Below are 27,946 nucleotides of genomic sequence, written 5' to 3'. Positions count from 1 at the left end.
GCCTCCCCAGATCCCCTCCCTTCTTCGCCGGCCCGCCCAGCCCGCCGCCCCCGGCGGCTGGCGCGCGCGGTGCAGCATGCGGCAAAGCTCTTTGCATAAATTATGCTCATGACGCAGCAGCTAAAAAAATCCAAGTAGCAGAAGGAGGGAAAAAAGGGGGGGGGGAGAAAAAGGAGGGGGGGCCGTGGAAGGGGGGAGAGGAGAAAAATATATATATACCTGACCGCCCCCCACACTGCTCCCCCGTCTCGCTTCCCGCCCGTCCCCTCTCCGCCCAGCGCAGCCCGCGGGGTCCCCTTCGGCTCTGCCCAGCCCGGGCTGGGGGCCCGGGGGCGGCGGCGGGTCCAGACCGGCTCCCGGGCCGAGCCGAGCCCAGCCAAGCCGCACTGGCTTCTTTGTCTGAGGGCGGCGGCTGCCCCGGCCCCGGCCCCCGGCCCCCTGGCTCGAGCTGTGAGATGAATCTCTAATCGGTTGACGCCGGGCACCCGGGGCGAAGGCGGCTCGGGCTCCGGTAAGTAGCGGGGTCCGGGGCGGGGAGGGGTTTGCACGGAGGGGGAGGGGGCCGGGCAGGGGAGGTTTCGGGTTTGGTTAATATGCAATGCCCGTAATTAGCATAATTTATATATTTATGATAAAGAGAAAAAATGCCGCGGGGCCGCGGCTCCTGGATGCTGGGCCGGAGCGGCGGGGAGCTCTGGGAGTGGGATGGCTAGCGGCCGCCTGCTGTGGACCGGAGACCCCGGGGGTCGCGCCCTCGCCTGCCTGCCTGGGCTGGTCTGGACTGAGGAGAGGAGGGGGCAGCCGCCAGGTGGACCCCGTGGGGAGCTTGGACCTGGCCCCTCCCCATTTCTGCTCCTGGAGCCCAGGTGGGGTACGGACCAAGGGGACGTTTTTACAAGACCCCGTGGCGACCGCGAATGGATTCTCGCGCCACTGGAGGACCTGGACGCCTGGGTTCCCAGCAGTTAAGGTCAACTGAGGCGGCCAGAGCTACCTGTCACAATTCTCTCCAACCACAGTGCACCGGGAGGACTGTGGGTCTCGGGGTTAGGGAGCTGGGTGCTGCAGGAAGGGTGGCGGAGTGGTGGGAGTGTCACCGTATAGCTGAGCATGAGCACTTCATAAATATTTAGTGACAATATTATTATTAACAAATAGTCATCATAATGGACCTGATATGTGCTTCCCTGGGCATTCTCACCTGGCAAGGCCGGGGGAGCCCCAGGGTGCCTTGTAACCTCCACTTTAGCGTTGGGATCCCCTACTTATTTGTCATTGGAAGCCCCAAATCTTCACAGAACAGCCTCATGTGCGGGCGCGTGGGAGGGAAATAAAACGCGGTCGGGCAGCCTTCGTGGGCAAATGAAAAGAAGCTCTTTGCAGAGAGCTAGAATTTGCTCTTCCATATTCCTTGTTCCAAAAGTAGAAGGCTGGTCTTCAATTGTTCATAGGCAATATCCCACCTCCCTTTTCTTGATAATCTAAGGCAGCCACCATTGACCAGCAGGGCCTTCTGAGGAATAATTTTGTATATTCCTTTTTTTTTTTTTTTTTTTTTGCGGTACGCGGGCCTCTCACTGTTGTGGCCTCTCCCGTTGCGGAGCACAGGCTCCGGACGCGCAGGCTCAGCGGCCATGGCTCACGGGCCCAGCCGCTCCGCGGCACGTGGGATCTTCCCGGACCAGGGGACGAACCCGTATCCCCTGCATTGGCAGGCGGACTCTCAACCACTGCGCCACCAGGGAAGCCCTGTATATTCCTTTTTTTTTTTTTTTTTTTTGTATATTCCATTTTGATTGAAGTCCGGGTTGGTTCTCAGCGTGGTATTTCTGTGACCTGGTACTTCTTTGCATATCTGCGGTATACCTTCATCCATTTGTTCATTAGTGCAACAAAAATATCCACTCTGTGCCAGTTCTGAACAATACAGACAGAACTTCCCCTGTCTTGGGGTTTTAATTCCGGTTTGAGAGTGGAGGTGGGGACAGGCAGATCATAAATGTGAAAACAAACAAGATAATATAGAGTGATACTGTGTGTGTGTGTGTGTGTGTGTGTGTGTGTGTGTGTGTGTGTGTGTGAGAGAGAGAGAGAGAGAGAGTGAGAGAGAATGAGAGTGAGAGAGAGAGAGAGAGAGAGAGAGAGAGAGAGATGGGCTATTCTCTTCTTGGAGTTACTACCTAGCAATTAAGAAATGAGTCAGGGCTTCCCTGGTGGCTCAGTAGTTGAGAGTCTGCCTGCCGATGCAGGGGACACGTGTTCGTGCCCCGGTCCGGGAAGATCCCACATGCCGCGGAGCGGCTGGGCCCGTGAGCCATGGCCGCTGAACCTGCGCGTCTGGAGCCTGTGCTCCGCAGCGGGAGAGGCCACAGCAGTGAGAGGCCCGCGTACCGCAAAAAAAAAAAAAAGAAATAGAAGAAATTTTCTTCTCTAAGGTTTCTCTGCATTGTGAAGGAACTTGGGACAAGATCATATCCCCCCCTCCCAAAGATTTACTCACTATAAAGTCATAGTAGTAATCTTACACATTTTTTATAACACTTTACAATTAAAAACATTTTATATGCATGCTTTACTTCAATTTAAAGCAATTACATAGTGTTTGCTGTGTGCCAGGCCCTGTTCTAAGAGCCTTCCATAAATGTTATCGATTTAACAATAGCCAATGGGGTAGGTACTATAATTTAGCCCCATTTCATAGATAACGAAACTGCGGCTTTGAGGGGTTACCTGAAACAGAAGCAGTACTCAATGTGGGTCTTCTGCCTTTAAACCCCAAGCTCCTTCTGTGTCAAAATGAGGGTCAGTCAGGCCACAGATGGAGTGGGACTCGGGAGAAACTGGACAAATGACGGAAGGCTTGGGAATGAGGAGCTGGACCGGCACGTTAGGAAGGGGCGAGTGTGACTGGGGTTCTCCAGAACTTAATACTACTTTGAAATCGTTTTTAAGCAGCCCTAGCATTGGGAACGAGGGCACAAAATTTGAAATAGGCTGTGTGTTTTGAGGAGGAGGTAGGAAATATGAGCAGGCTAAATGATATGATCCGACATCATAATTTATGTTTTCCTCTCATATTCATTAACCTCTGTTGTGTACCAGGAATTATACTAGACTCTGGGATATGATGATAAGTGGATATGCCTTCTTGGTCCTTACAGTCTAGTGGGGGAACATACCTACTTGTTATTGTTCACGTTTCATTTGCCCCCTCCCTTCCCCCTGCCTGGGTGAATCAAGTTTGGGCACAAGGGGATGGGGGCAGAAACTAAATCTATCCTATTAAACTAGACTTTACTGTTTGACTATATATGTGTAAGATTACAAATGGTAGGTTGGGAAAGGAGAATTAAGGTTGTTCACGACTTTCCTATCTTTTGCCCTTTCCTTCCCTTCTGGCCCATGTGTGTGCCTAGCCGGTCTACCAATAGCTTGGCAAGTCATTTATCTCTGTCCATGAATCGGGGTGTGGGGAGGGAAGTTAATAAATTAAGCCTGGAGCAGAACTGAGAGCTTCCATTTTCCAGTGTGTCCTGATCCTTGGGGGTCAGAGCAGCCCCCGTCAGCCTTCCTCCCATTTCCTGAATGGAGGCTTAGTGTGGTGTCAGGAGGACAGGAATCTGGAGCAGGTGGATGTGGCCTTGAAGTTTGAATCTGCCACAGACTCTCTGTGCCCTTGGGCAAGTCACCTGACCTCTCTCAACCTCCATCTTCCTGTAGATAAAAATGAGAGTCATAGTAAGAATACCATGTTAAGCATTTTACTTACAGATCTCATATCATCATCATAACAACCCCACAAGTCTTGCCCATTTAATCAGCATTTTAAAGATAAGGAAATTAAACTTCAAAGAGATTAAATCATTTGCCCAGGATGGCACAGCTATTTCATGACCAAGCTGGGATTTGTTTTAGGTTTTTATCCTAAGCCTATGCCCTTACCTCTCTTTGATCATCAGCTTTCTCATCAATAAAAATGGGGATCGTAATAGCTAATTTTTATTTGTGCTTTGTACGATATAATTCCAAGATAAGCTCTCTTATTATTTATCCCTGAAAAAACAGAGAGTAATCCGCCCACCTGCAGACAGTGACACAATTGGTCAAGCTTCACTATGTGTTTGCTCTGTGGTCTCATGGGGCTGGTGTCAAAACTGAATGACAATAGTTAACATTTATTGAACCCTTATACAATTTACTACAACGCTAGCTATCCCCGTTTCAAATATGGTAACTGAGGCATGGAGAGGCTAGGTCCTTGTCCAAGGCCTCACAGCTAAGAAATGGTGAAACTGAGAGGTGAACCTAGGTTCCTAACTGCTATACTAAATTTAAATGAGATAATGTATGTAAATTTTTATAATACCTACCATCTTCTGAGCACTTACTGTGTGCCAGGGATGGATCTAAACTTTTTACATGCATTAATTTATTCAGTCCTCATAATAGCCCTATGAAGTAGGTGTTATTACTCTCATTTTTACAGATGAGGAAACTGAGGCAGAGAGGTTAAATCATCTGACCCGAGTCCCACAGCTAGTGAATATCAAAGCTGAGATGGTGAACCCAGAAGTCTGTCTCCAAAGAGTGCTCACTGTCATACTATGTGTAAAGGGACTGGGTTCCAATAAACTATTTTTTAAATTTATTTTTTAATTGAAGTATAGTTGATTTACAATGTTGTGTTAATTTCTGTTGTACGGCAAAGTGACTCAGTTACACACACATATACATTCTGTTTTATATTCTTTCCATTATGGTTTATCCCAAGACCAATAAACTATTGATGATGATTATTTTTCAGCAAGTGGGAAGGGAAATCTATGTCCTGGGGCCAGAAATGGAGAAGGGCGGGAGGATAGGCAGAAAATCCATCAGACAATGAAAACCTGAAAGAGGTAGCAACCTGCCTGGAGACTCACGACTTAAGAACAAGGCAGACGATGCTTGCCAAGCAGGAGGGGAGGCCGTCTCGTGTTTCTTTACACCAGCTACTACATCCGCATGAACCATGGTGGTAGTGATAAGAAGTGGGGGGATTCTGGGCGCACTGGAAGAGACAGCCAACACGATTTGAAGGAGTTACTATTAGATGTATAGGTAGATGTAAGAGAGAAGGCAAGGATGATGGCAAGGCTTGGGGCCTGAGCGTCTGTGGAAGGATGAAGCTGCCGTTTGCTGAGATGGGGAAGGGTACAGGCAGATGGAGCAGGTCTGGGGTAGAAATCAGGAGTTTGGTTTTGAACATGTTGAGTAGGAGATGATGTGAGCAGTCAGTAGGTAGTTGGATATATGAGTCTGAAGTTCCCAGGTGAGGTCTAAGCTGGAGAGTTAGACTTGGTGGTTGTCAGACTGGGTGAGACCGTCTTGGGAGCCCAGCTACCAATCTATACTAATCTCCTGCTTCCTGTCCTTGTGGCCTTTTTAGATGGCAGCTCTGCAGGAGGTAAGTAGGTGCACAATTTAAATATAAATGTGGTGTAGAGCTGGAGATGCTGATGTCAACAAACAACCTTGCTGGAGAGGATTATGTCAAAAATTTGAAAGGTAATTTCCCATAACAAATGTGGCTTTCTTTCCCGTGAATACCAGTAAAACTCATTCCAGCTTAACCAACCATTCTTTCAATACAAGCAGAGTGCTCTCCACCCCCAAAAATGATTATAATGAGAAGGTACTTTACACCTTGAAAACCTCAGACACATTAAGTGTAAAGTGATTAAAAGCACAGAAATGAGTCTGAGTTAAAAGTCTGAATCCCGGGACCGCCTTGGTGGCACAGTGGTTAAGAATCCGCCTGCCAATGCAGGGGACACGGGTTCAAGCCCTGATCCGGGAAGATCCCACATGCCGCGGAGCAACTAGGCCCGTGCCACAACTACTGAGCCTGCGCTTTAGAGCTCACGAGCCACAACTACTGAAGCTCACACGCCTGGAGCCCGTGCTCCACAACAAGAGAAGCCACCGCAATGAGAAGCCTGCGCACCACAAGGAAGAGTATCCCCCGCTCGCCGCAACTAGAGAAAGCCCACGCGCAGCAACGAAGACCCAATGCAGCCAAAAATAAATTAAAAATTAAAAAAAAAAAAAAAAGAAGGCAAAGGAGGAGGCTCTGTCTGGGCACTGCTTCCTGTCCTAGCTTTAACCATGATCTATGTGTGTACTGGAGTTCTACTGCTGGGGTGATCATAAGAGCCCCTTCTCTTAAAACAGACAGTCGATCATCTCTCTTCACTGCTGTCAGGCTGTGGGCACTGCATGGCATCATGAGCTCAAAGGAGGCCATCCAGATGTACTATTTACCACAGTCATTGGGGTGGAAACCCTAAAAAGAGCCAGCAATTGCACTCCTAGGTATATACCCCAAAATTGAAAACAGGTGTTGCAACAAACACTTGTACACAAAGTTTCATAGATGCCCTATTCACAGTAGCCAAAAGGTAGAAGCAACCCAAACGTCCATCAGCAGATGAATGGATAAACAAAATAGGGCATATCTATACGCTGGAATTTTTTTTTGACATATGAGTTTATCTACTAGACCAGCCAGATGGAAATATGTGATAAATGGATGGAAACAAGGGTCATAAAATGAGAGAGGCAGGCATTTTTAGACCCATTTTGGTTTAGACATTCACCTGGTTGGACTGTTTTTTAACATTTACAATAAAACTTTTTTTTTTTTACCACAATAAACAATGTATTAAAACTACTTCCAGGATTGTCCAAATTATTTTTTAATCATTATTAACATTTTTCATATTTATTTAAATGTTGTTTCCTTTAGCAAATTTATCCAAAATACTGAATTTTCATTTTAGAACTTGGTTTATATTTAGATAATAACAGAGTTCCCAAATTGGCTTTCATCAGGATACCTTTCTCTAAGCTCTAGTGGTTGATACCTTCTCTTTAAAATATATAAGCATCTTTTTTATTATGTTGTCATTCTCAAAGATACTCTGGAGAAAAAAATATGAACGAAACTCGTAGGAATTCTTCTTCATTTCTGTTAGAGTGTAGCAATTTATCATCTTACACACAGTGATCTATCAAATGGGTGAGGCAAAAAAAAAAAAAAAAAAAAAAATGGGTGAGGCTCAGTTTCTTGTTCTTTTCAGACATAGTTGATTGCAGCTCACAGAGGAACACCTGCCTACAACTTCTTCACTTCCTTATTAACAGCTGTAACTGGGACAGGTCATTCTTTGAGTGATACATTTTGACTAGTTTTAGCCTGTGAAGAAGGTCTTCTTTCTCCCGAATCTCCATCTATTTTGCTTTTTCTTCATTTAATCCTTGTTTGGGAAGAATTCTCATTCACAAAATCATTTTGGAGACCTCTGCGTGACCCAGTATCCAGTGATTTAGATTCACTTGCATCGATATTCTTAAAAGTATTTTTCAAATGTGTATTTTCTTCTACCTCACTATGTGTTTAAAATTTTCTTGAAATTCCAGTTTTCTTCTGCTAAAGATGCTGGCTTCTCTGAAAAGATCTGATTTTTAAAAATTTTTATTTATTTATTTATTTATTTTTATATAGCAGGTTCTTATTAGTTATCCATTTTATACATATTAATGTATACATGTCAATCCCAATCTCCCAGTTCATCGCACCACCACCACCCCCCCACACTTCCCCCCCTTGGTGTCCATACATTTGTTCTCTACATCTGTGTCTCTATTTCTGCCCCGCAAACCAGTTCATCTGTACCATTTTTCTAGGTTCCACATATATGCGTTAATATACGACATTGTTTTTCTCTTTCTGACTTACTTCACTCTGTATGACAGTCTCTAAGTTCATCCACATCTCTACAAATGACGCGATTTCGTTCCTTTTTATGGCTGAGTAATATTCCATTGTATATATGTACCACATCTTCTATATCCATTCATCAGTCGATGGGCATTTACGTTGCTTCCATGACCTGGCTATTGTAAATAGTGCTGCAATGAACATTGGGGTGTATGTGTCTTTTTGAATTATGGTTTTCTCTGGGTATATGCCCAGTAGTGGGATTGCTGGGTCATATGGTAATTGTATTTTTAGTTGTTTTTTTTTTTATAGTGGAACTCTTTTTTAAATTTATTTTATTTTTGGCTGCGTTGGGTCTTTGTTGCTGCGCACAGGCTTTCTCTAGTTGTGGCGAGCAGGGGCTACTCTTCTTTGCGGTGCGTGGGCTTCTCATAGCGGTGACTTCTCTTGTTGCGGAGCACAGGCTCTGGGCACGCGGGCTTCGGTAGTTGTGGCGCACGGGCTTAGTTGCTCCAAGGCATGTGAGATCTTCCCGGACCAGGGCTCGAACCTGTGTCCCCTGCATTGGCAGGCAGGTTCTTAACCACTGTGCCACAAGGGAAGCCCTATTTTTAGTTTTTTAAGGAACCTCCATACTGTTCTCCATAGTGGCTGTGTAAATTTACATTCCCACCAACAGTGCAAGAGGGTTCCCTTTTCTTCATACCCTCTCTAGCATTTGTTGTTTGTAGATTTTCTGGTGATGCCCATTCTAACCAGTGTGAGGTGATACCTCATTGTAGTTTTGATTTGCGTTTCTCTAATAATTAGTGATGTTGAGCAGCTTTTCATGTGCCTCTTGGCCATCTGTATGTCTTCTTTGGAGAAATGTCTATTTAGGTCTTCTGCCCATTTTTTGATTGGGTTGTTTGTTTTTTTAATATTGAGCTGCATGGGCTGTTTATATATTTTGGAGATTAATCCTTTGTCCCTTGATTCATTTGCAAATATTTTCTCCCATTCTGAGGGTTGTCTTTTCGTCTTGTTTATAGTTTCCTTTGCTGTGCAAAAGCTTTTAAGTTTCATTAGGTCCCATTTGTTTATTTTTGGTTTTATTTCCATTACTCTAGGATGTGGGTCAAAATGATTGTTTTTTTCATTCTTGACTTTAAGACACTTTACCACGCCATTTAATTATGGGAATTAAATGAAGACCTTGTTTTCCTTAATCGTTCTCTAAGTGTTGCACTCACAGATTGTTTTCTTGAACTATTCGTGTGGGGGAGGTGTTGGATTGGCACAGACCTGTGGAGCGCTGGGTAAAGTCACAGCTGAGTCTGATGGACTTTCCATCTTGGAAATGAAATCTTGGTTTACCTGTGCTTCCGCCTTCCCCAGAGAGTGCGAGAGCCCATACAATGGAATTTTTTCACAGTTATTTTCTGTGAAAAGAAATGAAGCACTGATACATGCTGCATCACAGATGAACCTTGAAAACCTTCTGCAAAGTAAAAGAAGCCAGACACAAAACGGCCCCATATTGTATGATTCCGTTTATATGAAATATTGGGAATAGGCAAATCCACAGAGACAAAGCAGATTCGTGGTTGCCAGGGGCTGGGGGTTGGCAGGGGAAGCACTGCTCATGGGTATGGGATTTCCTTTTGGATGATGAAAATGTTCTGGAACTAAATAGTGGTGATCGTTGCACAACATTGTAAATGTACTGAATTCCATTGAGTCATACACTTTAAAATGGTAAATTTGATGTTATGTGAATTTTACCTCAATTAATAAGATAACAAAAAAAAAAAAAAGGAAAAGAAACGAAGCAGACCCAGGGATAGAAGAGGAAGAGGAAGAGAAAGGTGAGGAATCCGGAACACTTCTCCGAGCTTCGTGTCCTCATCCATAACATGGCGATACTAATGCTCCCATCCCCCAGCTGGCACGAGTAATGATGTGAATTAGTGTTCCGTAAAATGCTTAGCACAGTGGGCACCCAGAATAGAGGTTAACTTACTCTTTTCTATATAAGTGCCTAAAGCTAGTTGTCCCCTTGATTACCTCTGTTTCTTGTGACTGTGGTTTGTGGCTCCAGCACGACCGCCTGTTTCTCGCAAGGGCTTGTTTCACTCTGTCTCACTGCGTGTGGCAGCTGCTGCACCATCTGGGATGTTGTCCTGCCTCCCATGTCAAAGACCAGTATGGTTCTCGGACCACTGCCACAGAATCCCCTGAGTGCTGATTTTGGGGCACCCACCTACTAAATCAGACTCTGGGGATGTTTGGTCTGGGGAAATCGGGGTGGGGGGGTCCTGCATTTTTGATGTGTTCCAGGTGATAATCAGACACATTCGTCTGAGACAACTGTTGTAATTTATTCCTATCTTTACCATCTCTTCCAGGAAGTCCACTCAGACCCCTCCCCTGAGACATGCCCTGATACCCAGTGTGCTCCTTACTTGTGTCTGGTTCTGAGAGTCTGGGTCAAAGTCACCTTGGGCTCTACTGGGTCTGCTCTTTCCCACTGGACTGGGGAACTCCCAGGGAAAGATGCCTGGCCCCCTCTTTCCTCTTGTCACACTCGCTCCTCTTGAGTGTAGGTTCTCCTAGGATGCTGTAGGAAGTGAGACACTTTAGTTTTAAAGTCCTTAGAATCCTATTTCCTTTACTTCTACACATACCTGGGAGACCTTAGCTCCTCTCTCTTCCTTCCATTCTACTTCTGACTTTCTGAGATGGCATGGAACTTTTATTACTATGTCGCATCAGCCTTTGCTTTTCCCATCCCATCTCACCCTGCAGGATGTGTAGGTGTGGGCCAGCCCCACCCCACCCTGACAAGTGACCATGGATCCTGGAGCCGGGCCAGACTCATCTCTGACTGTCAATGAGCAGGTATCTTCTGGGGCAGGAAGAGGTGGGGGAGTGAGGGTAATGGACCAAGGAGGAAAACTCCATAGAGCCCCTCGTCTGTTTCTTACCAGAAACACCCGTCCAGATCGTCACTTTACCTATCCAGATGTAGTTGCCAGCTAGGATTTCTCAGGGGCTGGGTTTGGGGACTTAAGCTGTGACTTTAAAAAGTGAAGTTAAAATGTGAAAATATGTATACGTTAACATGGGGAAAGATTTGGATATCAGGGAATTAATTTTTTTTCTTGCTTATATATCGTTTTCTAATTTTTCTTGCAATGACCTTTTATTACTTATGTAATTTTTTTTTTCTTTGGAGAGCGTGGTTTATGGAATCTTAGTTCCCTAACCAGGGATCGAACCCAGGCCCCTGGCAGTGAGATGCCAGGGAATTTCCGACTTATGTAATTTTTCAAAGGAGAAAAAAGATTAACTAACATGTCTTAAAATGTGATGGGAGTAAAGTCCTTCACAGGCCAAGTTTGAGTCAGAAAGGGAACTGCTGGGGGGGGGGCGGTTATTGCACTCTTACTCCCCTGATGGGTCACAGTGTTGCTTTTTTCCAGCAGTCTCTGGCTGGATCCAGTTTTCAGGCCTAAGGAGCGTGTTGTGGGAGTGTCTTCAGGCCTAGGCGGAGCAAGGCCTGACACAGAGCTTTTTAATGTACCGGGTGTCCCTGACTCTTGAATGGCCCAGTTGGAAGCATGTCAGTGCTGGAGGTAAAGCACTGAGTGCTGGCTCTTTCAGCAGGAAAGGGGACCCAGTGTTCCGAGGAGGCCCAGGGGCTGCCTGCATTGCTGGGCGTGGGGGCTCTGCTCCAGGTCGGAGCACGCCCACAGCAGAAGGCACACTGGAGCTGCAGGCCCACAGGGTACAAAGCTCTAGTCCAGGAGGGCCAGCGAGAGGCCACGTCTTCAGGATTCCTGACCCTCGCTTCAGGAAGTTGGCTTGGAGGGAAATCTTGGCCTGCACCCCAGAGTTTTGGAAATAAAGGAACCATGAGCTTAAAAAGTTACTCAGTATCGTGGAGCACTCATTTTCCACTCCTATAATAACTCAAGGGACGTGAAGAGGGATTTGCTTCTTGTCCCAGCGTAAGCTGTGGATATGGTGTTAGGGGCCATCGTAATCACACTCCAATATCCTAGCAGCCAAGAAGACAACCTTGCAAGGCTGTGGGAGAGGACTTTACCACTCCCTGAACTGAACCCAAGAGAGGAAACAAACAGAAATGTCCCCAAGTGGTCTGACTCTGTGGGACTTTTCCTAGCTTGTGTCAGGCCCTTCTCCCTGTCACCAGGGCCTACTTTCTCCTAGTACCTCCTTCCCTGGAATCAGGGAGCTGCAGTCTGCTCCAGGCTCTGGAATTCTCACAGGGCACACAGTCCTTGAGCCAGGAGGTCTGCATCCTGACATGCTCTCTCCTCTCTCCCTCAGCCATACCCAGAGCTCCGGTTCCCCAGGGCTGATCCGTCCCTCCCCCCAGCAGTGTCCCCGTCCTCTGTTTGCAGGTCATCGTGATGTCAGGCCATGAGACCATCCGAGTTCTGGAGGTTGGAGTGGATGCCCAGATCCCTGCTGAGGAGGAGGGCAAAGCACTGGAAGGTGTGGCCGCCGAGGGCTCCCAGAGCGGAGGCCCCACCAAAGCCGGTGAAGCTGCTGGTGAAGCTGGGCCAGACAACCCAGACTCCTCCGCAGAGGCAACTGGTACGAGGCTACCTGCTCCCATGTGGCATTGCTCCGCCTGAGTCCCATCCTGTGTTCCCCCCTGGAGAGCCAGCACGAAGCCGGAGGGGGCTAGGTGGCTTTAGGGTCTCACTGTCATCCTGTCCACTGGACAGCCCCTGGTCACAATCTGTACTGTTGGTCAGCTCCTAGGCCACTCCTTGTCCCTGGAACTTTAGCTCTGGTTTCAGTCACTTACAGACCTAAACTGGGATGGGTCAGGGTGAGGGGATTGAATTAACCTCAGAGAGGGCTGCCGGGTCTAAACCAGACCCTCAAGCTCAAGGCGGAGAGGACTAAGCCTTCAGGATCCTGACGGCCCTTCCAAATCAGTACCTTTTGTGGTAGAGCTGGGCGGTGCCAGGAGTTGGGGATGGGAGGCCATCACACCCACCTTGGACTAAGGATGTGTGTGTTAGGGAGGGCCTTGTAGAATCCCAGCCCCTCACTCCCAGCTGGGCTGGCATGAGTCTAGCCTGGTGGGCTTATTTGTGCTCTTATTCTCCAAAGATGACTTCAGGGCATGAGTTTGATTCTCCTGCATGTGGAATGTATATGGCTGATTGACTCACGCTGTCTCCCCTGATGACCCTGCAGTACAGCTGTGAGACCGCCTGGGCTGTTCTAGAAGCTGGGGCTGGTCCTAGGCACTGCTCTCTGGGCACAGGGCACCCTTTCATTGACTTTCCTCATTAACACCTTATTAACACCTTTTGCAGGAAGCCTGGGGCCTCTCTTGCCAATTCCCCCAGAAAGCCATGATTCATCTCCCCTTGCTTTCTGCTGAACTTCGCCCCTTCCCTAGATTGGAGATGTGGTTGGGGGAGAGGGTGTGGGCCAAGAGGGGGAGACAAGACGAGAGCAAAGAGAACAGGCAACTCTTTAACAAAACCCCTGCCAGATCTCACCTCCCTCGTTCTACTCGCAAATCAGTGTGCAGATCCATTTGGGACGCTGGTAACCCGGGTTATCTTTTCTCCTTTTGAGTAAAGGAATGACAAGAGAGGTGACCATTTTCCCCTAGCCTGGAAATGTTCTGCTTCCTTGTTGAGGCCAGGATGAGCCACCACCTGCTCCCATGGGCCAGTGCCCTGGTGAGCAGACAGGAAAGACAAGGATTCTCCGTCTCGGCCACCCTTTCCATTTCTTTCCGGGTTTATCCACAGTGCCTTAACTTCCTTTTTTACCCTTTCATCCATCTTCCGTATCTCTGGCGCCTTAATTCTGCTCCTTATCCAAAACCTGCTCTCAGGAATTGATCAGAGATCAATTATTTACAACTTAGCATGAGCGTTCATGGTAGTGTGCATCTTCTTCCAGAGGTTTGTATACTTAAGCTTTTCACCAAAGTCTTCTTTATAAAGGAATTTCAGCCATTGTCAAGCAGGGAAGGGTGGTATGTTGATGGTACCTCCTAAGGAGCTGCCAGCTTAAACTGTGGCTTTGATGGGACGTTTCTGTGTATGTAATATTGAGAAGTGTTTCCTCTTAAAACAAAATAAAACTAAGTAATAGGAAACTTTCAGGATGAAAAAAGAATCTAGTGATTTGTGTCACTCTAAATTATTACCCAAACCTTGTCACACATACACATTTTTATAGGTGTGGCCCCTGAGGGCAGGCTAAGTAGCATGACACTTACCACCATATTATTTCATATTCCATGTCCTTTATTGACAGATTCACTCATCTGATTCTGGTTTTGGCTATTATCAAACTGTCTGATTTTTCATTGTCATAAACAGTGCTGCTTTGAGTGGCCCTTTAATTTTATTTTTGTTTGAGGTGTAGTCCACCCAAATTCCTTTTGAAGAGAAGCCAATTGTTTACACAGGAGGAAGTCATCACACGGAAAAATACAAAATCTTGCCGTCAATGAGGGAAAAAGTAATTGGCTATGAGGTACCACCTATGCCTATTAAGCCAGAAAAATAAATAAACAGTGATAAAACCTAAATTGGGTGGTGCTGTGAGAAACAGGTACATTGTTGATGGTGCTATAAACTGGTTCAGTCTTCCTGAAAAGCAGTCTAGCAGGAAGCTACAAAAACCCTAAATGTAGGCAGACCCTAGGGCCCATGGTCCTACTCTGGAAATACAGCATATCCTAACGAAATGACTGTACACATGGTAAGCTTTCATCACTCGTGTCTATCACATTCCCATTTCCTCACTTTCCTTTTTAGGTTTCATTATACTTTGTCAAGCAAAATATTTTTTAAATTTCCAGAGGTTCAGATTATCCTTCTCTGATTTTTTTTTTTTCAATAGTTAGAAATGTATCTCCCCTTCACAGTGGAGATAAATCTGCCATTTTGTTTTCTTTAGTATTTTATAAGGCTTTTGTGGTTGTTGCTTGTCTCTTTCATTCTTTAAGCAATCTGGATTTTTAAATTATATACTGTAAACAGTCTAGTCCTTAGTTAGGTTGGTGCCTTTCCAGATTAAAACACAGGCTGGGAATGCAGCCTTGGAAGGTTATCTAGTTCAGTGGTTCCCACTTTGTCTGTGTGCTGTATCACAAGGGAGCTTAAAAGAAAAAGAGAGAGATGAAAGGTTCCTGGCCTCCACTCCTGGACATTCTGACTCAGTAGGCCTAGACTAGGGCCTGGAAACCTATACCCAGTCAGTATTTAGAAGCCACTGGTGTGATGAATTGGGAGATCGGGATTGACATATATACACTAATATGTATAAAATGGATAACTAATGAGAACCTGCTGTATAAAAAAAAAAATTAAAAAAGAAACCGCTGATCTGGTCGAACACACAACACCTAGATTCTCTTTAATGTCTCACCATATATTAAATAATAACCCCTCTCCGCATTGTTGTGTGGCTTTAAAGAGGTTTCCTGGTACGGGTCCCAGTACCTAACTAAATCCAGGTGGCAAGAGGAAGCTCTCACCTGGGTGAAAAGTTCCAATGCATAGGAAGTTCCTTTAGAACTTCCTAGAAGCTCTCACCCAGACTTCAGACCTCAGGGAATGGCAAGAAGAAAAGCTGCCTGGCCCAGAGAGCCCCGTTAATCCTGAGTGTATCCAAGACATGTCACTTCCAAGACTTCACCCTACAGGAGTCCTGCCCCTTCCCCAAGCCAGCACCTGCGTCCAAAAAGTAGCCTGAAGGTTGAACAATGATCCAGTTGCTGGATGAGCCAGTCGATCCCATTGATTCTAGCTCCTTCTCTCCCTGACACGTGTTCCTTTCTACTACTGATTATGTGATAGGTCCTAGCATCCTACAGAGCCAGGAGATGAGAGACTGATACCCAGCTGTGCCTGGGTCTGCATTTTCTTCATCCACCTGTGAGAAGAGGGTGGCCTACCTTCCAGGTCTGGCACCGGGCTCTCCAGCCTCCTATTCTCACTACCCATAGCTTTTGGGAAGCTGCCTCTGTGGGCCAGGGAAGGCCAGTGATTGGCCTCGGGTTATGCAGAAATACAAGGTAGGGCTGAGGGTCCTCACGCTCACCCAGGCTCACTCCTTGTCCCTCTTTGTCCCAATGCCACGTGAAGTGAAGTCACTCCCGGGGATGCCTCCGAGCCCTGCCCCTGCCGTTGCCACCTTCAGCCAAGCCCCATGCCAGCCTCAGGCATCGCAGACCCTGACGCCACTGGCTGTACAAGCTGCCCCCCAGGTAAGGGCCACCCCAGGGAGCTGGACAGAGGGCAGTGGGCAGGAGCAAGGCATGGGATAGCCAACATGGGCTGGCCGTGGGATCTGGGAACTTCATGAGGCAGGACGGGGAAGGGGCTGTGGCTCAAGGGAGGGAGTCTCCTACTAGGTACCCCTGGCCTCTCCCCTGCCCCAGGTCAGGCCCCCTGGGAAAAGTAGATCTGCATTTGCCAGGTAATCTCCTTGGGTTCAGGAAGGATTATAGAGATTACATTAACTCCTTCAAGTCATCTAATGACTAAGTGAGTGAATACCCTTGTCAGCCCCTCTAGGGGATGCCTAGAAGAGTTCATGGCTTTTTGGTCCTCATTTAGAGCCAGGGGCAGCCCCAGCTCAGTGAGAAGCTGTCTCCAGGGGCCTCCAGGCATGCTGAGCTCCCTGTGACCTTTCACTGCAAGCACAGTTCTCCAAGGCATCCGTCAGGATTGTCCTCCATCAGAACCTCCCGGAGGCCCCTGTGGGTCTTGACCACTTGGTTCCACCAGCCCCTGCCCCCTGCTTCCTGGCCACAAAGCATTGGTCCTGTGGGCAAGGGCCTGGGGAAGGCTTGGGAGGCACCAGACCGTGGTGGGAGAGGCCTGTGACCCTTCCTGGCCCTTGAGCAGGGCTAGGCCCTGTCCCTGATATGAGCTGCTTCTCTGAAGGCGGTATAGTCCAGTCCAGGTGCCCCCTTGGGCGGGGTTGGGCCTCCCGCTAGGGCTTGTCTCTTCCCCGCCCTCATGCGGCCTTTTCCCACTGCCCTCAGAATGCTTTGTGTGTGCTCAGCTGGGTCTGAGAGACCCAGTGTTTGCGCTGTCGATGTTGATTTTGTATTTTTTCTTTTCTTTCTGAAATCTCGTTTGCTTTTGCAGGTCTTGACTCAGGAAAACTTAGCCACAGTTCTGACAGGAGTTATGGTTCCAGCAGGGGCAGTTACTCAACCTCTTCTTATCCCCATCAGTATTGCAGGTCAAGTGGCTGGTCAGCAGGGGCTGGCCGTGTGGACAATTCCTACAGCAACCGTGGCTGCCCTCCCAGGACTGACCGCTGCTTCTCCCACGGGGGGAATTTTCAAGCCACCTTTAGCCGGTCTCCAAGGTAACGGCAACTCTCCCCAGGACTGCACCAGGCTCCCCACCACCTTACACTACCATCCCTGCACGTGTGCTTGCCATGTTGGACTCCAAACCCGCGGCCCTCCCAGGGCGACAGCCCTGGAGTCTGGATCTGGTGTCCCAGGCACCCAGCCACAGAGCTGCTGCACCACCTTGGGACTCTAGGCCATGGTACCCTGCTGGCCCAGCAGGCCTCTCTTCCTTCAGCCAACTGTCTGAGACTACCCCTCCCCCCTACGCCAGAACTCACCCCGTGACCAGCCTCCTGAGAAGGACTGCAAGAAGATTCAACTTCTGGTTTTCAATCTACACCTCTCCAGGCCCAAGGGAGGGGGGATGAGAGAAGTTGGCGTGTGCCGCCCCCGCCAAGATCAAGTGAATCACAGCTGCCTGTCCCCCCTGCCCCAACCCCCCCTCGTTCTCGTGCCAGATCCCTTGGGATTGGAGCCTCCCTGGGCTACGGCTAGGCGTTTGAGCACCTCTGTCTCTGCCTTGCTCCGTAGCAGCTGCCGTGCTGAACGCCGCTCTCCCAGCACCTGTACAAGCTGCCCCACCGGCCCAGGCCTCCTCGCCCACCCGGCCCCGACCGCCAGCCCAGCCCCAGACGCTGATCCAGACCCAGCCGCTGCTGCAGACCACACCTGCCATTCTGCCGCAGCCCACTGCTGCCACCGCGACTGCCCCCACCCCCAAGCCAGTGGACAGCCCCCCACAGATCACCGTTCAGCCTGCAGGCTTCGCGTTTAGCCCAGGAATCGTAAGCTGCTGCCCCCACCAGGGGCTAAACGGGGATGGACCGAATCTCTGGCCAAGGGTGAACCTGACCCTTCCCTCGGGGGAGGAAGGAGGTAGAGGACCAGCCCCCTGAACACGGCTCTCTTGCAACACTTCGGCACAGATGGGCTCCTTCTGAGGCCTTCCCCTGCAGCTGCCAGCCCATCCGTCCCAGACAAGAGCAGACAACCTCTGCCAAGAGGGCTGGGCAAATCCTCCAGAACCTGAACCACTGGACCAGCCTTGGAGGGTGGGATGATGTCTGGGGATTGCAAACTTGTGAGCTGTCGCTAAGGTGGAGTTAGAGGCTGTTAGATGTGACTAGAGTCACATCAGCCCCTCCAGTCTGGCCTTTCTACTCTCCCAGGGCTAGCCCAAAAGATCAGCCAGAGTTACTCCTCCATGACTGCGACCCCGCCCTTCCCTGCTCACCCCCTGCAGCCCCTGGCCCTGGACACTGTTCAGCTGGTGGACTTGGGCCTGCAGCCCACATTTACCTCTGCCCAGCATCCATCCCCCCTGCCCCAGTACCCTCGGCCCTCTTCCCTCTGCCTTGGGCTCTTTCTCGCCCCATCGCCTCTGAGCAAGGCTCTTCCTCCACCCACAGATCAGTGCTGCTTCCCTCGGGGGACAGACCCAGATCCTGGGCTCCCTCACTGCAACTCCGGTCATTGCCAACGCCGTTCCCAGCATGCCGGGGATCAGCAGTCAGATCCTCACCAACGCTCAGGGACAGGCAAGTGGTCAAAGCCACGCCGAGGGGTGGGGACTGGTGGAGATGCTGGCTGTGGACGAGGGGCAGGACGTGGGCTGAGGGTCATGGGAGCTCAACTAGGGTGACGAGCTGCTGTTCATACCTCTTGTGTGACAGCTCTCTGCTGATGCTGAGGCCAGGCAGGGGCGTAGCCCCCATCCAGCCCTGGTGGTACTCACTCTAGCTGGGGGTTTTCGTTTACGGAACACTCACTTTGTGACCAGCCTCTGTGCTAGGTGCTTTCTCGTACATTATCCCACTTCTTGTTGAGTACACACCTACTGGGTGGAGATTTTTATTCCCGTTTTACAGGGGAGAAGGCTGAGGTTCAGAGAAATTAAGCCGCACCGTTAAAATGTGGCAGAGCAGGGATTCACATCCAGATCTGTCTGAATGCACATGCAAACCTACTCCTGCCCCACCACGGCTCTGGAGAGAGAATAAAGGAAGCGGCCCCTAGAGTGGGAATCCTTCACTTTCTGTGAGGACACAGGCCCAGAGGGGTTAAGTGATTTGTCTCAGTCCCTTCCTGCCAATGTGGGGATTTGGGTTGGGGGTGGACCTGGACGCTGCCCTCACACTTGGGGTCCCTATGTTTCCCCCCAGGTTATTGGAACACTTCCGTGGGTAGTGAACTCGGCCAGCATGGCGGCCCCAGCACCAGCCCAAAGCCTGCAGGTCCAGGCTGTGACCCCCCAGCTGTTGTTGAACGCCCAGGGCCAGGTGATCGCAGCCCTGGCCAGCAGCCCCCTGCCTTCTCCCGTGGCTGTCCGGAAGCCAAGCACTCCTGAGTCCCCCGCTAAGAGCGAGGTACAAGGGCTGGGTTGGGGGATGGGGGCAGGCAGTGCCGTCTGGCATGGGTGGCCTCCCTCCAGGCTGTGAGCGGGACGACACTATTTCCTGAAGCCCCTGGGAAAGCAGGGCACCTCCCCAAAGCGGGGGGAGATTCCAGGGTAGAAGGTTCACACGAGTCCACGCATTCTCTGCCTGGGAAAACAGCACCACCGTCCCCTGACCCCTTACCTACACACACCCAGCATGTGTATATGTGCCCTCAGAGGTCAATAGCACTCTGAGAAAGCCAGGCAGGGGTGGTCAAAGTAAACTGGGCCTCGGCCAGCTCCAGGGTGAACAAATCGCTCGAAAGGCCCTGGGAGGTTCGTTCTGTACCCTCTCTCCCTTCACCCCTTCATCCCTCCACCCCTCCGCCCTGCACTGTGGCATTGATTATTCATTTATGTGTTCATTCTAGGAGCAGTTTTTGAGTGCCTACTATATTCCAGGTGCCGAAGATGTAGAGCTGAATAAGATGCCCTTCCTAACCTTAGGTAGCCCAGCATCAGAGACAGTTATAAGTCAGCGTGGCAAAGGCTGTGATAGGGTCAGGAGAAGGTGCTTTGGGAACCCAGAGAAGGGAGCTCTCAGCAGACTGGGGAGTTTGACAAGGCTTCGTAGAGTAGGACACTGAACGAATCTAAAGGGATGAGTTGGATGAGAGAGTGTTCTACCTCCACAGAATTGCAGGAAGTACAGTGTGCCAGAGCAGAGGTTCTCAAACGGGAGTGTGCGGCAGAACCAACTGGAGGGCTTGCTGGGATGCAGATTCCCGGGCCCGACCCCAGAGCCTCTGAGTTAGTAGGTCTGGAGTGGCGTCCAAGAATTCACATCCCTAACGAGTTAGTGGTATGTAGCTTCCCAGCTTCATTGCATAACCTCTTAGCCTCATCTATAAAATGGAGGTGATAAGAGTACCAACTTCAGAAGGTTATGAATGTTAAAGGATAGATTACACATAAGGCAGTTTATACTCTGGTACACAGAGAGCACTTGAAAAATGGTGCTTTTATTGTCATCACTCATATTAGGTAGTGGGGAGTCGCGGGAGGGTTTTTAGCAGGGAAGCGGCTGATTAGATTTGCATTTAAAAAATTCCCTCCGTTATCCAGGTGGAGTCAAGAATTGGACTGTGGTGAGACTTGAATCATCGTCCCTGTTAGGAGACAGCTTAAACAATTCTAGCCAGAGACAAGGAGCTCTGAACAAGGCCCTGGGGATTACGAGGGAATGACTTGAAGCTACCAGGAGGTAGAATTCAGGGAACAGGACCCATCCTAAAGGAATCTGCACTTTCAGGAAGCTTTAAAAAAAAATCATACTAGGGCTTCCCTGGTGGCGCAGAGGTTGAGAGTCCGCCTGCCGATGACTCAGGGGACACGGGTTCGTGCCCCAGTCCGGGAAGATCCCACATGCCGCGGAGCGGCTGGGCCCGTGAGCCATGGCCGCTGAGCCTGCGCGTCCGGAGCCTGTGCTCCATAGTGGGAGAGGCCACAACAGTGAAAGGCCCGCATACCGCAAAAACAAAACAAAACAAAAAAGAATCATACTAAAAATACTAATTTCATATATTTATAGTTTCTCCTGATTATAAATTCAATACATGTTATTTATAAAAATTCTAACATTATGTGTGATGTCAAAAGGTAAAAATCCCTTCTAACTCTACTTCCAGAGATGACTTCTGTTGACAGTTTGCTTTATATGCCTCAAGATTTTTTTTTTTTCCGGGTAATTCATATGTCTTTTTAAAGGAATTATTCCATAAAAACTGTTTTTCATCTTACTTTTTTTTCTTTCACTTAGCACTGTGACTCGGAGCTCTTTCCATGGCAGCAGTTAAGAGAGAAACCTTATTCTTTGTCATGGCTGCACAGTATCTTAATGTAGAGAGGTCTCAGAAGTCATTTGCCAGTTCCCTATTAATGGATATTTGGGGCCTGGAGGCTCTAGAATCAGGTTTAGGTTTCTCCTTTTTTTTTTTTTTTGCAGTACGCGGGCCTCTCACTGTTGTGGCCTCTCCCGCTGCGGAGCACAGGCTCCGGACGCGCAGGCTCAGCGGCCATGGCTCACGGGCCCAGCCACTCTGCGGCAGGTGGGATCCTCCCGGACCGGGGCACACCCTGCATCGGCAGGCGGACTCTCAACCACTGCGCCACCAGGGAAGCCCCGAGGTTTCTCCTTTGAGGGCAGAGATTTGAGAGCAGTTATCTCAAGGGCGGACACTTGTTGGGGCTTTGACCAGGTGTGCTGAACCTTTCTGAGCCTCTGACCTGCCCGGGTCATAGGCAGCAACAAGGCCCCGGCTTGGTGGGGCACGTTCTGTGCTTATTTTGGAGGTCATTATCATTGGGTGGGTGCTAGTGCGTAGCTTCTAGTCTTGCTTTTTGGTGGGGCACAGGTAGGAGTGTGCTGGGTGAGTGAGGATTCCATGCCCACTTTTTTAAAAAAATTAATTAATCAATTAATTTATTTTTGGCTGTGTTGGGTCTTCGTTGCTGCATGTGGGCTTTCTCTAGTTGCGGCGAGCGGGGGCTACTCTTCGTTGCGGTGCTCAGGCTTCTCATTGTGGTGACTTCTCTTGTTGCGGAGCACAGGCTCTAGGTGCGCGGCTTCAGTAGTTGTGGCACCCGGGTTCAGTAGTTGTGTGGCTCGCAGGCTTAGTTGCTCCACGGCATGTGGGATCTTCCCGGACCAGGGCTCGAACCCGTGTCCCCTGCATTGGCAGTCGGGTTCTTAACCACTGCTCCACCAGGGAAGTCCCTCCATGCCCACTTTTGCCCTGCCTCTGGCCCCACCAGAGACTCCACCCCCCCTGAAACAGGCAGGCGGGCAGTGGGGTTTGTTGGCGCTTCTCCTTGCAGGTGCAGCCCATCCAGCCCCCGGCGGCCATGCCCCAGCCAGCTGTGGTTATCGCCAGCCCAGCCCCAGCGGCCAAGCCAGCTGCCTCTGCTCCTATCCCGATCACCTGCTCAGAGACCCCTACTGTCAGCCAGCTGGTGTCCAGTAAGTGGCTTCTAGAGAGGCTGTGGAGAAGGGGAGAGGCATTTATTTGACCTCATTAGATGACCTCATCAGATGACGCTCCCCTTAATAAACTTCCTTGAGTCCACAGGGGAAGGGCACAGGCCCATTGCCAGGAACTGGCTTTCTTATTCTCATTCTGTGGAGCTGCATTCTATGCATGATGATGGTGGAGGCTGCTTAGCCAGCTGTCTGGCTGCTTCTCTGAGAAGCCAAGCCATTGGCTGTCTCCCCTATGGTCTCTCACCCAGCATTTGAGGAATGTGGGTGGCCAACAGGTGTGCTTGGGGCCAGGCTGGGGAGAATGGGGGAGGGTCAACAGTTAGAGCTGGAAGAACTTGAAAATAGGCCTCTACCTCTATGCACATTGGTCCTGGCCCCTTACCCCCAAGTTTTATATGTCTTGGGGACAGGGGTGATGAGGGTCTTAAGGGTACATAGGTCTTTTGTCAAATGTCCTTATCCCTCACTACAGCACCAGGCTAGGCCAATGGGCAAGATAAGCAGTGAAGGTTGTCTGTCTTACACACACCCCTGCCCCCTTCCTCTGGCCTAGAGCCACATACCCCGAGTCTGGATGAGGACGGGATCAACTTAGAAGAGATCCGGGAGTTTGCCAAGAACTTTAAGATCCGGCGGCTATCCCTGGGCCTCACGCAGACCCAGGTGGGTCAGGCTCTGACCGCGACGGAAGGCCCAGCCTACAGCCAGTCAGCCATCTGCCGGTGAGTAAGGCTGCCTTGGACAAGGTCAGGGCACTCACAGGGGCCCAGGTGATCCGGCCCTTTTCCATATTCTCCCTGGCTTCCACCCTCTTCCGGACAAGGAAAGCTGTTCTAAGGGTAGACATGAACACCTCGAGTAGCCAAAGTTTTTCTGGGGGCCCTCTGAAGTTTAGCCCCAAATCCTGAGCATTTCTAGTGTCCTTTATGGGAAAGCCAGGATCATGATCCACTTAGGAATCCTAGAGGGACAAGAGAACAACTTACGAAATTAGTCACAGAAGTGGGAACTTCAATTCTGGCTTGGTTCTCAACTCTAGCCCACTCTCACCCCATCATGCTCCCATCTCCCCCTCTTTTGAGGCATGACTATAAAGTGATGTAGCTGATTTTTCTGTGTGCAGCGTACAGACCAGTTCTGGTGCCGGTATTAAAGGAGGGGTAGGGAATTCCCTGCCGGTCTAGTGGTTAGGACACTGCTAGGGTCCCAGGTTCAATCCCTGTTCGGGGAACTAAGATCCCGCAAGCCACGTTACGTGGCCCAAACCAAACAAACAAACAAAGAAAAGAAATGAAGGATAGCCGAGGGTTTCAAACACGAAAAAACACACGGTTCAGGGATGGCCAAGAGGTTTCATCTGCCCGCCAATTATATAGATTAGACTAGAGTGACTATTAGACTACCGTGGCATGTTGGGAATTCTGTAGTCGCATCGGGGCTCAGCCAGAAAGAGTATTCTGTCTTAGAGATGCTGCAGTTGGAGGAGGACAGTACTTGCGACATCCGTTTGGCATCTCTGGAGGCCTCTCGAGATGACTCCTTAGAGGACCTCACCAATTTGGATACGAAAGTTCTGGAATGGTGCTCACTAAAGCAGTTGCGCTGTTATCATCGCACTACTGAACCGAGGCCATGGGAATGGTCTCCCTGTTATGACCTGGGATACAGGACAGTCCGAGGAGTCTGGGCTTGGCCGAGCCAGGGCGTTTTAGTGGGGGTGGTGAGGGGAACACTGAGCACAGCCCCACCAGCCCCAAGAGGAGCAGTCCCTTTTGGACAGCGCTCACGCCCGGTGTGGGAAGTAAGACACTCTCACTGTTCCTTCCTGGGCTTGGGTCACCTACAGGTTTGAGAAGCTGGACATCACGCCCAAGAGCGCGCAGAAGCTGAAGCCAGTGCTGGAGAAGTGGCTGAATGAAGCCGAACTCCGGAACCAGGAAGGCCAGCAGAACCTGATGGAATTTGTGGGAGGCGAGCCCTCCAAGAAACGCAAGCGCCGCACCTCCTTTACCCCCCAGGCCATAGAGGCTCTTAACGCCTACTTCGAGAAGAACCCGCTGCCCACAGGCCAGGAGATCACCGAGATTGCTAAGGAGCTCAACTATGACCGGGAGGTCGTGCGGGTCTGGTTCTGCAACCGGCGTCAGACGCTCAAGAACACCAGCAAGCTGAATGTCTTTCAGATCCCTTAGGGCTGAGCCCCCAGCCCTGTGTTCCAGCACTTTGTACCTTCCCTTGGCACCCGGCTGCAGCCACCGCCCTGCGGCATCTGTCATTCTGCCACACGTGGCTGTGTTTGCCCTGGGTCGTGAGACTACACTGTGCGCCTGTGTTTCAGCCCCCTCCCCCTCCCCCCATATCGTCCACATCCTGGGGAGGGCAGTGAGGCCCGTCTGAGACCTCCAGGCTTGGGCATGGTCACGCCAAGGGAGGGGATTTGTGGTGTCACTTGAAGAAGCACTTTGCTAATGTGGTTTTTGAAGGGTGAATTCTGGTTGGGAACCGGAAACTCCCCTCTCTGGGGCAGGGCTGCTGCAGCCTCTGAGGACGACTGGCCATTAGCTCTTGTTTCCGACAGCATTCTCTTTCCACTCTCCCTCCTCCTTTGCTCCTCTGGCAGGTACGGTGGCTAGTCCAGCAGAAACACAGCCTCACCCCCCCCCCCCGTCCCCCACCCTCTGCCTGCAGGTACACTGTCCCCTGAAAGAACCCAACACATACAATTCTGAAAAGGGTGATGCGCTGCTCAGAAGGTCAGATGCCATGTCTGCCTCGACCTCAAGGTCAGAAGGTTTCCACAGCCCTGGGGCCAGAACATGTGATCTCCTCTCCCCATCTCTCCCTGGTTCCTTTGGGAGGGTGGAAAATTGCCCTAAAACAGAATCTTTTCTTTTGTAAATCATGTTGGAAGGAAGCAACAGTGAACTCTAGCTGTCCTGGAGTTGACCTGGGTCTATAGCAGGTTGGGAACTTAGTAAATAAGGCCATCTGCCCAGATTTTAATCTGATCTCTGTCCCTGGCCATCTCCACATCAGAATGGTGTGGTTAAGAGAGCTTGCAGCCTGGAAAATCCTCCGGCCCAGCTAAGCAGGCACTGGGTTGGGGGGTGGGGGGGTGGAAATGAGGAAAGGAATGCTGACTCTCTCTTGTCCTCACACTCACCGCCCCCCCCAGTCCTGGGCCCTTCTCAGAAGCAGCAAATTAAACAAGAAGCCAGACAGCAAGGCCCTGGGGAAAAAAAGCCAAGATCCAGAAAGAGCTGATGGCAGCCCTGGAAGGTCTCTTTGTGGAAAGTGACTTAACTCTAATTTTCTTTGGAACTTGAAGTCTTGGATACTGGAGGAGAAATCTAACTTTGTCCAGAGTCTTAGACCACGTGTTTGTGTAAGCAGTCCCCACAGTGCGCTTCTAAGCTAAGAATACCCCTGGAGCAGGCTGGGGTTTGCCTTCAGAGAGGGTAGCTATGGTACATTGGGGGTTGGCATCTCATCCGAGCTGTTAAGTGAGTTTCCCAGCCTCGCTGTGGCTGGGCCTCCCCTGGAATTCAGTAGGGGATCAGGAGAGCACTGCAAGGTTTGCTGAGATGAGCCCAGACTTGCTGTGTAGACTAGACTTAAAGGGTCACACACAAGTCACAGGGGTGAGCCGCCCCCTCCTTTCACAACTCCTGTCCTTACAGAGCCAGGTCTCTAGGTCTCTACAATAAACCCTGAAGAGGTGACTGCCAGGCGAGGGCACATCACCACCTCTGTCAGACACTGGTGCAGAGCCTAGCCTCGCTTCCTCTGGCATGCTGTATTTCCTTTCCTGCCTGCAGCTGCCCCCTCCCAGGCCCTACAAAGCCAGTGTGGCCGCCCTCTTGGTAGCTCTGCCAGTGAGAAGGCAGTTGTGTGTCCAATGGCCCGCTCCCGCCTACCCCACGCCACTGCATCCTGACCAGCGAAACGTGCTCGAGTGTGGTGGAGGATGAGGAAGCAGGTGGGCACCTTGTCTGCCCCAGCCTCCCGGGAGAGACTACGTCTCCAAGGGTAAGGTTCCGCACTCAAGTTCAGGGTTATCAACCTGTCTCAATGAGATGACGAGCTCACTTGAGAGGGGTGTTGTAAACAAGGTTTCAGTAAGAATAAAGTAGCGCCAGAGTTTGTAAAGAATTCGATCACTTATAGTTCAATAAATTAGACAGATATGGGTCTTTACCCTCAAGCCCTTGTGTTCAGATATGCTTTCTTTTTTGGGAGAGACAGGTGGGTCGTGGCTGGTGCCCTGGGAGTAGCATATAGCCCAGGGCGTGTCCGTGGCAGTGGATATGCGGGAGGACACCATCTGTCCTGTGACACGGCAGGAAAAAGCGGATGCACTGCTGCTCTAAATTAGGCCTGGCCATGCTTTCTGAGCTCCTTCCGCATCTAAATGTGTCTTCCCAAGGCTGGGCTAGAACTAAAGCTTTTTTCCTCTGCTGGAATGACGAGTCGGTCTTTCAGAGGAACAAGTCCAGGGGCAGAATGTTTGCAGGCTGAATTCCCCAGGCAGGGGGGTACAGGATGCCCCTGAAGTGTGCCCAAACCAGAGCTCACCGGCCTGATCTCTGCTCTTGTTTCCCCTACCACAGGGCCCCCAGAGAGCAGCAATGGCCCTGAGGTGGGTTTTTTGTTTTGTTTATATTTTTGTTTTGAGTAGCATCAGGTTCTGAAGGGAGTTGCTATCAATTTTGTTTTGAAAGCACCTTTCTGGTTATCAGCCAGATCTCAGTGGCTCCTTTACCATGGAAAGGCAGGAGAAAGGGCAGAAATGGCTTAACTGTTTGCATGTGTTTTGTTTGTTATTGTTTCAAAGGCCAAAACTTTCTATGGCTTAATGAATTGGCTGGGGCCTTTGACCCTGCACTAATCAAGGCATTTTATCCAGGTGGGGTCCAGGGAAAGAATTCAGTCCAATGGGTTAAGGAACCCATTTGACTTTGGAATGAGAGACCCTGACATTTTTGTGTCCTTGGAAATCCAATCACCTTCCGATGCCTAGATTCCCTTCCTGTCTCCTAGGCCAGGCTCTGACGCTGAGGTTCTGACTGATCCCGGACGTGGGACAAAGTCTGCTGAGAGCTGGAGTGAGGGGTCAGGAGGGGAGAATGGGGGAGAAGCACTTGATGTAGTTGTGTGGAATAAACGGTATTTTTTCTTTTGTACTGGTCTGCTTGTTTCTCTTCTACCTCTCAGGGTGATGTGAGGGAATCAGTGTCAGAGACCAGGGGAGGAGCTGGCTTTGCTGTCAGAGTCTGTGGCCGGGAAAATCCCATTGCAAGAGGATCAGTGCCCTGAACTCCTACTTCCCCGCCCAGGCCCTCCAGCCGGGACTCTCCTCATTGGGTGCAGGGTCAAGGGGATATGCCCTTTTTTTTTTTT

General features: G+C 50.0%; 1 protein-coding gene and 1 pseudogene across 2 annotated transcripts; one reads left to right on the top strand and one right to left on the bottom strand.

The window, feature by feature from the left end:
* Nucleotides 1–240: 240 nt before the first annotated feature.
* Nucleotides 241–27,729, top strand: POU6F1 (POU class 6 homeobox 1). 2 transcript variants are annotated; one of them, XM_060026219.1, is made up of 11 exons: nucleotides 241–511; nucleotides 10,550–10,642; nucleotides 12,172–12,367; nucleotides 15,904–16,025; nucleotides 16,915–17,140; nucleotides 17,664–17,914; nucleotides 18,539–18,667; nucleotides 19,292–19,495; nucleotides 22,384–22,525; nucleotides 23,100–23,268; nucleotides 24,393–27,729. In XM_060026219.1, exons 2-11 carry the CDS (start codon nucleotides 10,595–10,597, stop codon nucleotides 24,736–24,738), a joined length of 1,833 nt encoding a protein of 610 aa, XP_059882202.1. In that variant the 5' UTR covers nucleotides 241–511; nucleotides 10,550–10,594; the 3' UTR covers nucleotides 24,739–27,729. The 2 variants fall into 2 exon arrangements, with proteins under 2 accessions (XP_059882202.1, XP_059882201.1); XM_060026218.1 differs by lacking the exons at nucleotides 241–511; nucleotides 15,904–16,025; nucleotides 16,915–17,140; ... (4 more) ...; nucleotides 23,100–23,268; nucleotides 24,393–27,729 and adding an exon at nucleotides 5,428–5,446 and having other exon boundaries at nucleotides 12,172–12,498.
* Nucleotides 6,892–9,124, bottom strand: LOC132434535 (swi5-dependent recombination DNA repair protein 1 homolog; annotated as a pseudogene).
* Nucleotides 27,730–27,946: the final 217 nt, after the last annotated feature.

Source organism: Delphinus delphis, chromosome 11, assembly GCF_949987515.2.
Source record: "Delphinus delphis chromosome 11, mDelDel1.2, whole genome shotgun sequence".
Taxonomy (NCBI): Eukaryota; Metazoa; Chordata; class Mammalia; order Artiodactyla; family Delphinidae; genus Delphinus; species Delphinus delphis.
This window is presented reverse-complemented; position numbering and strand designations above follow the sequence as displayed.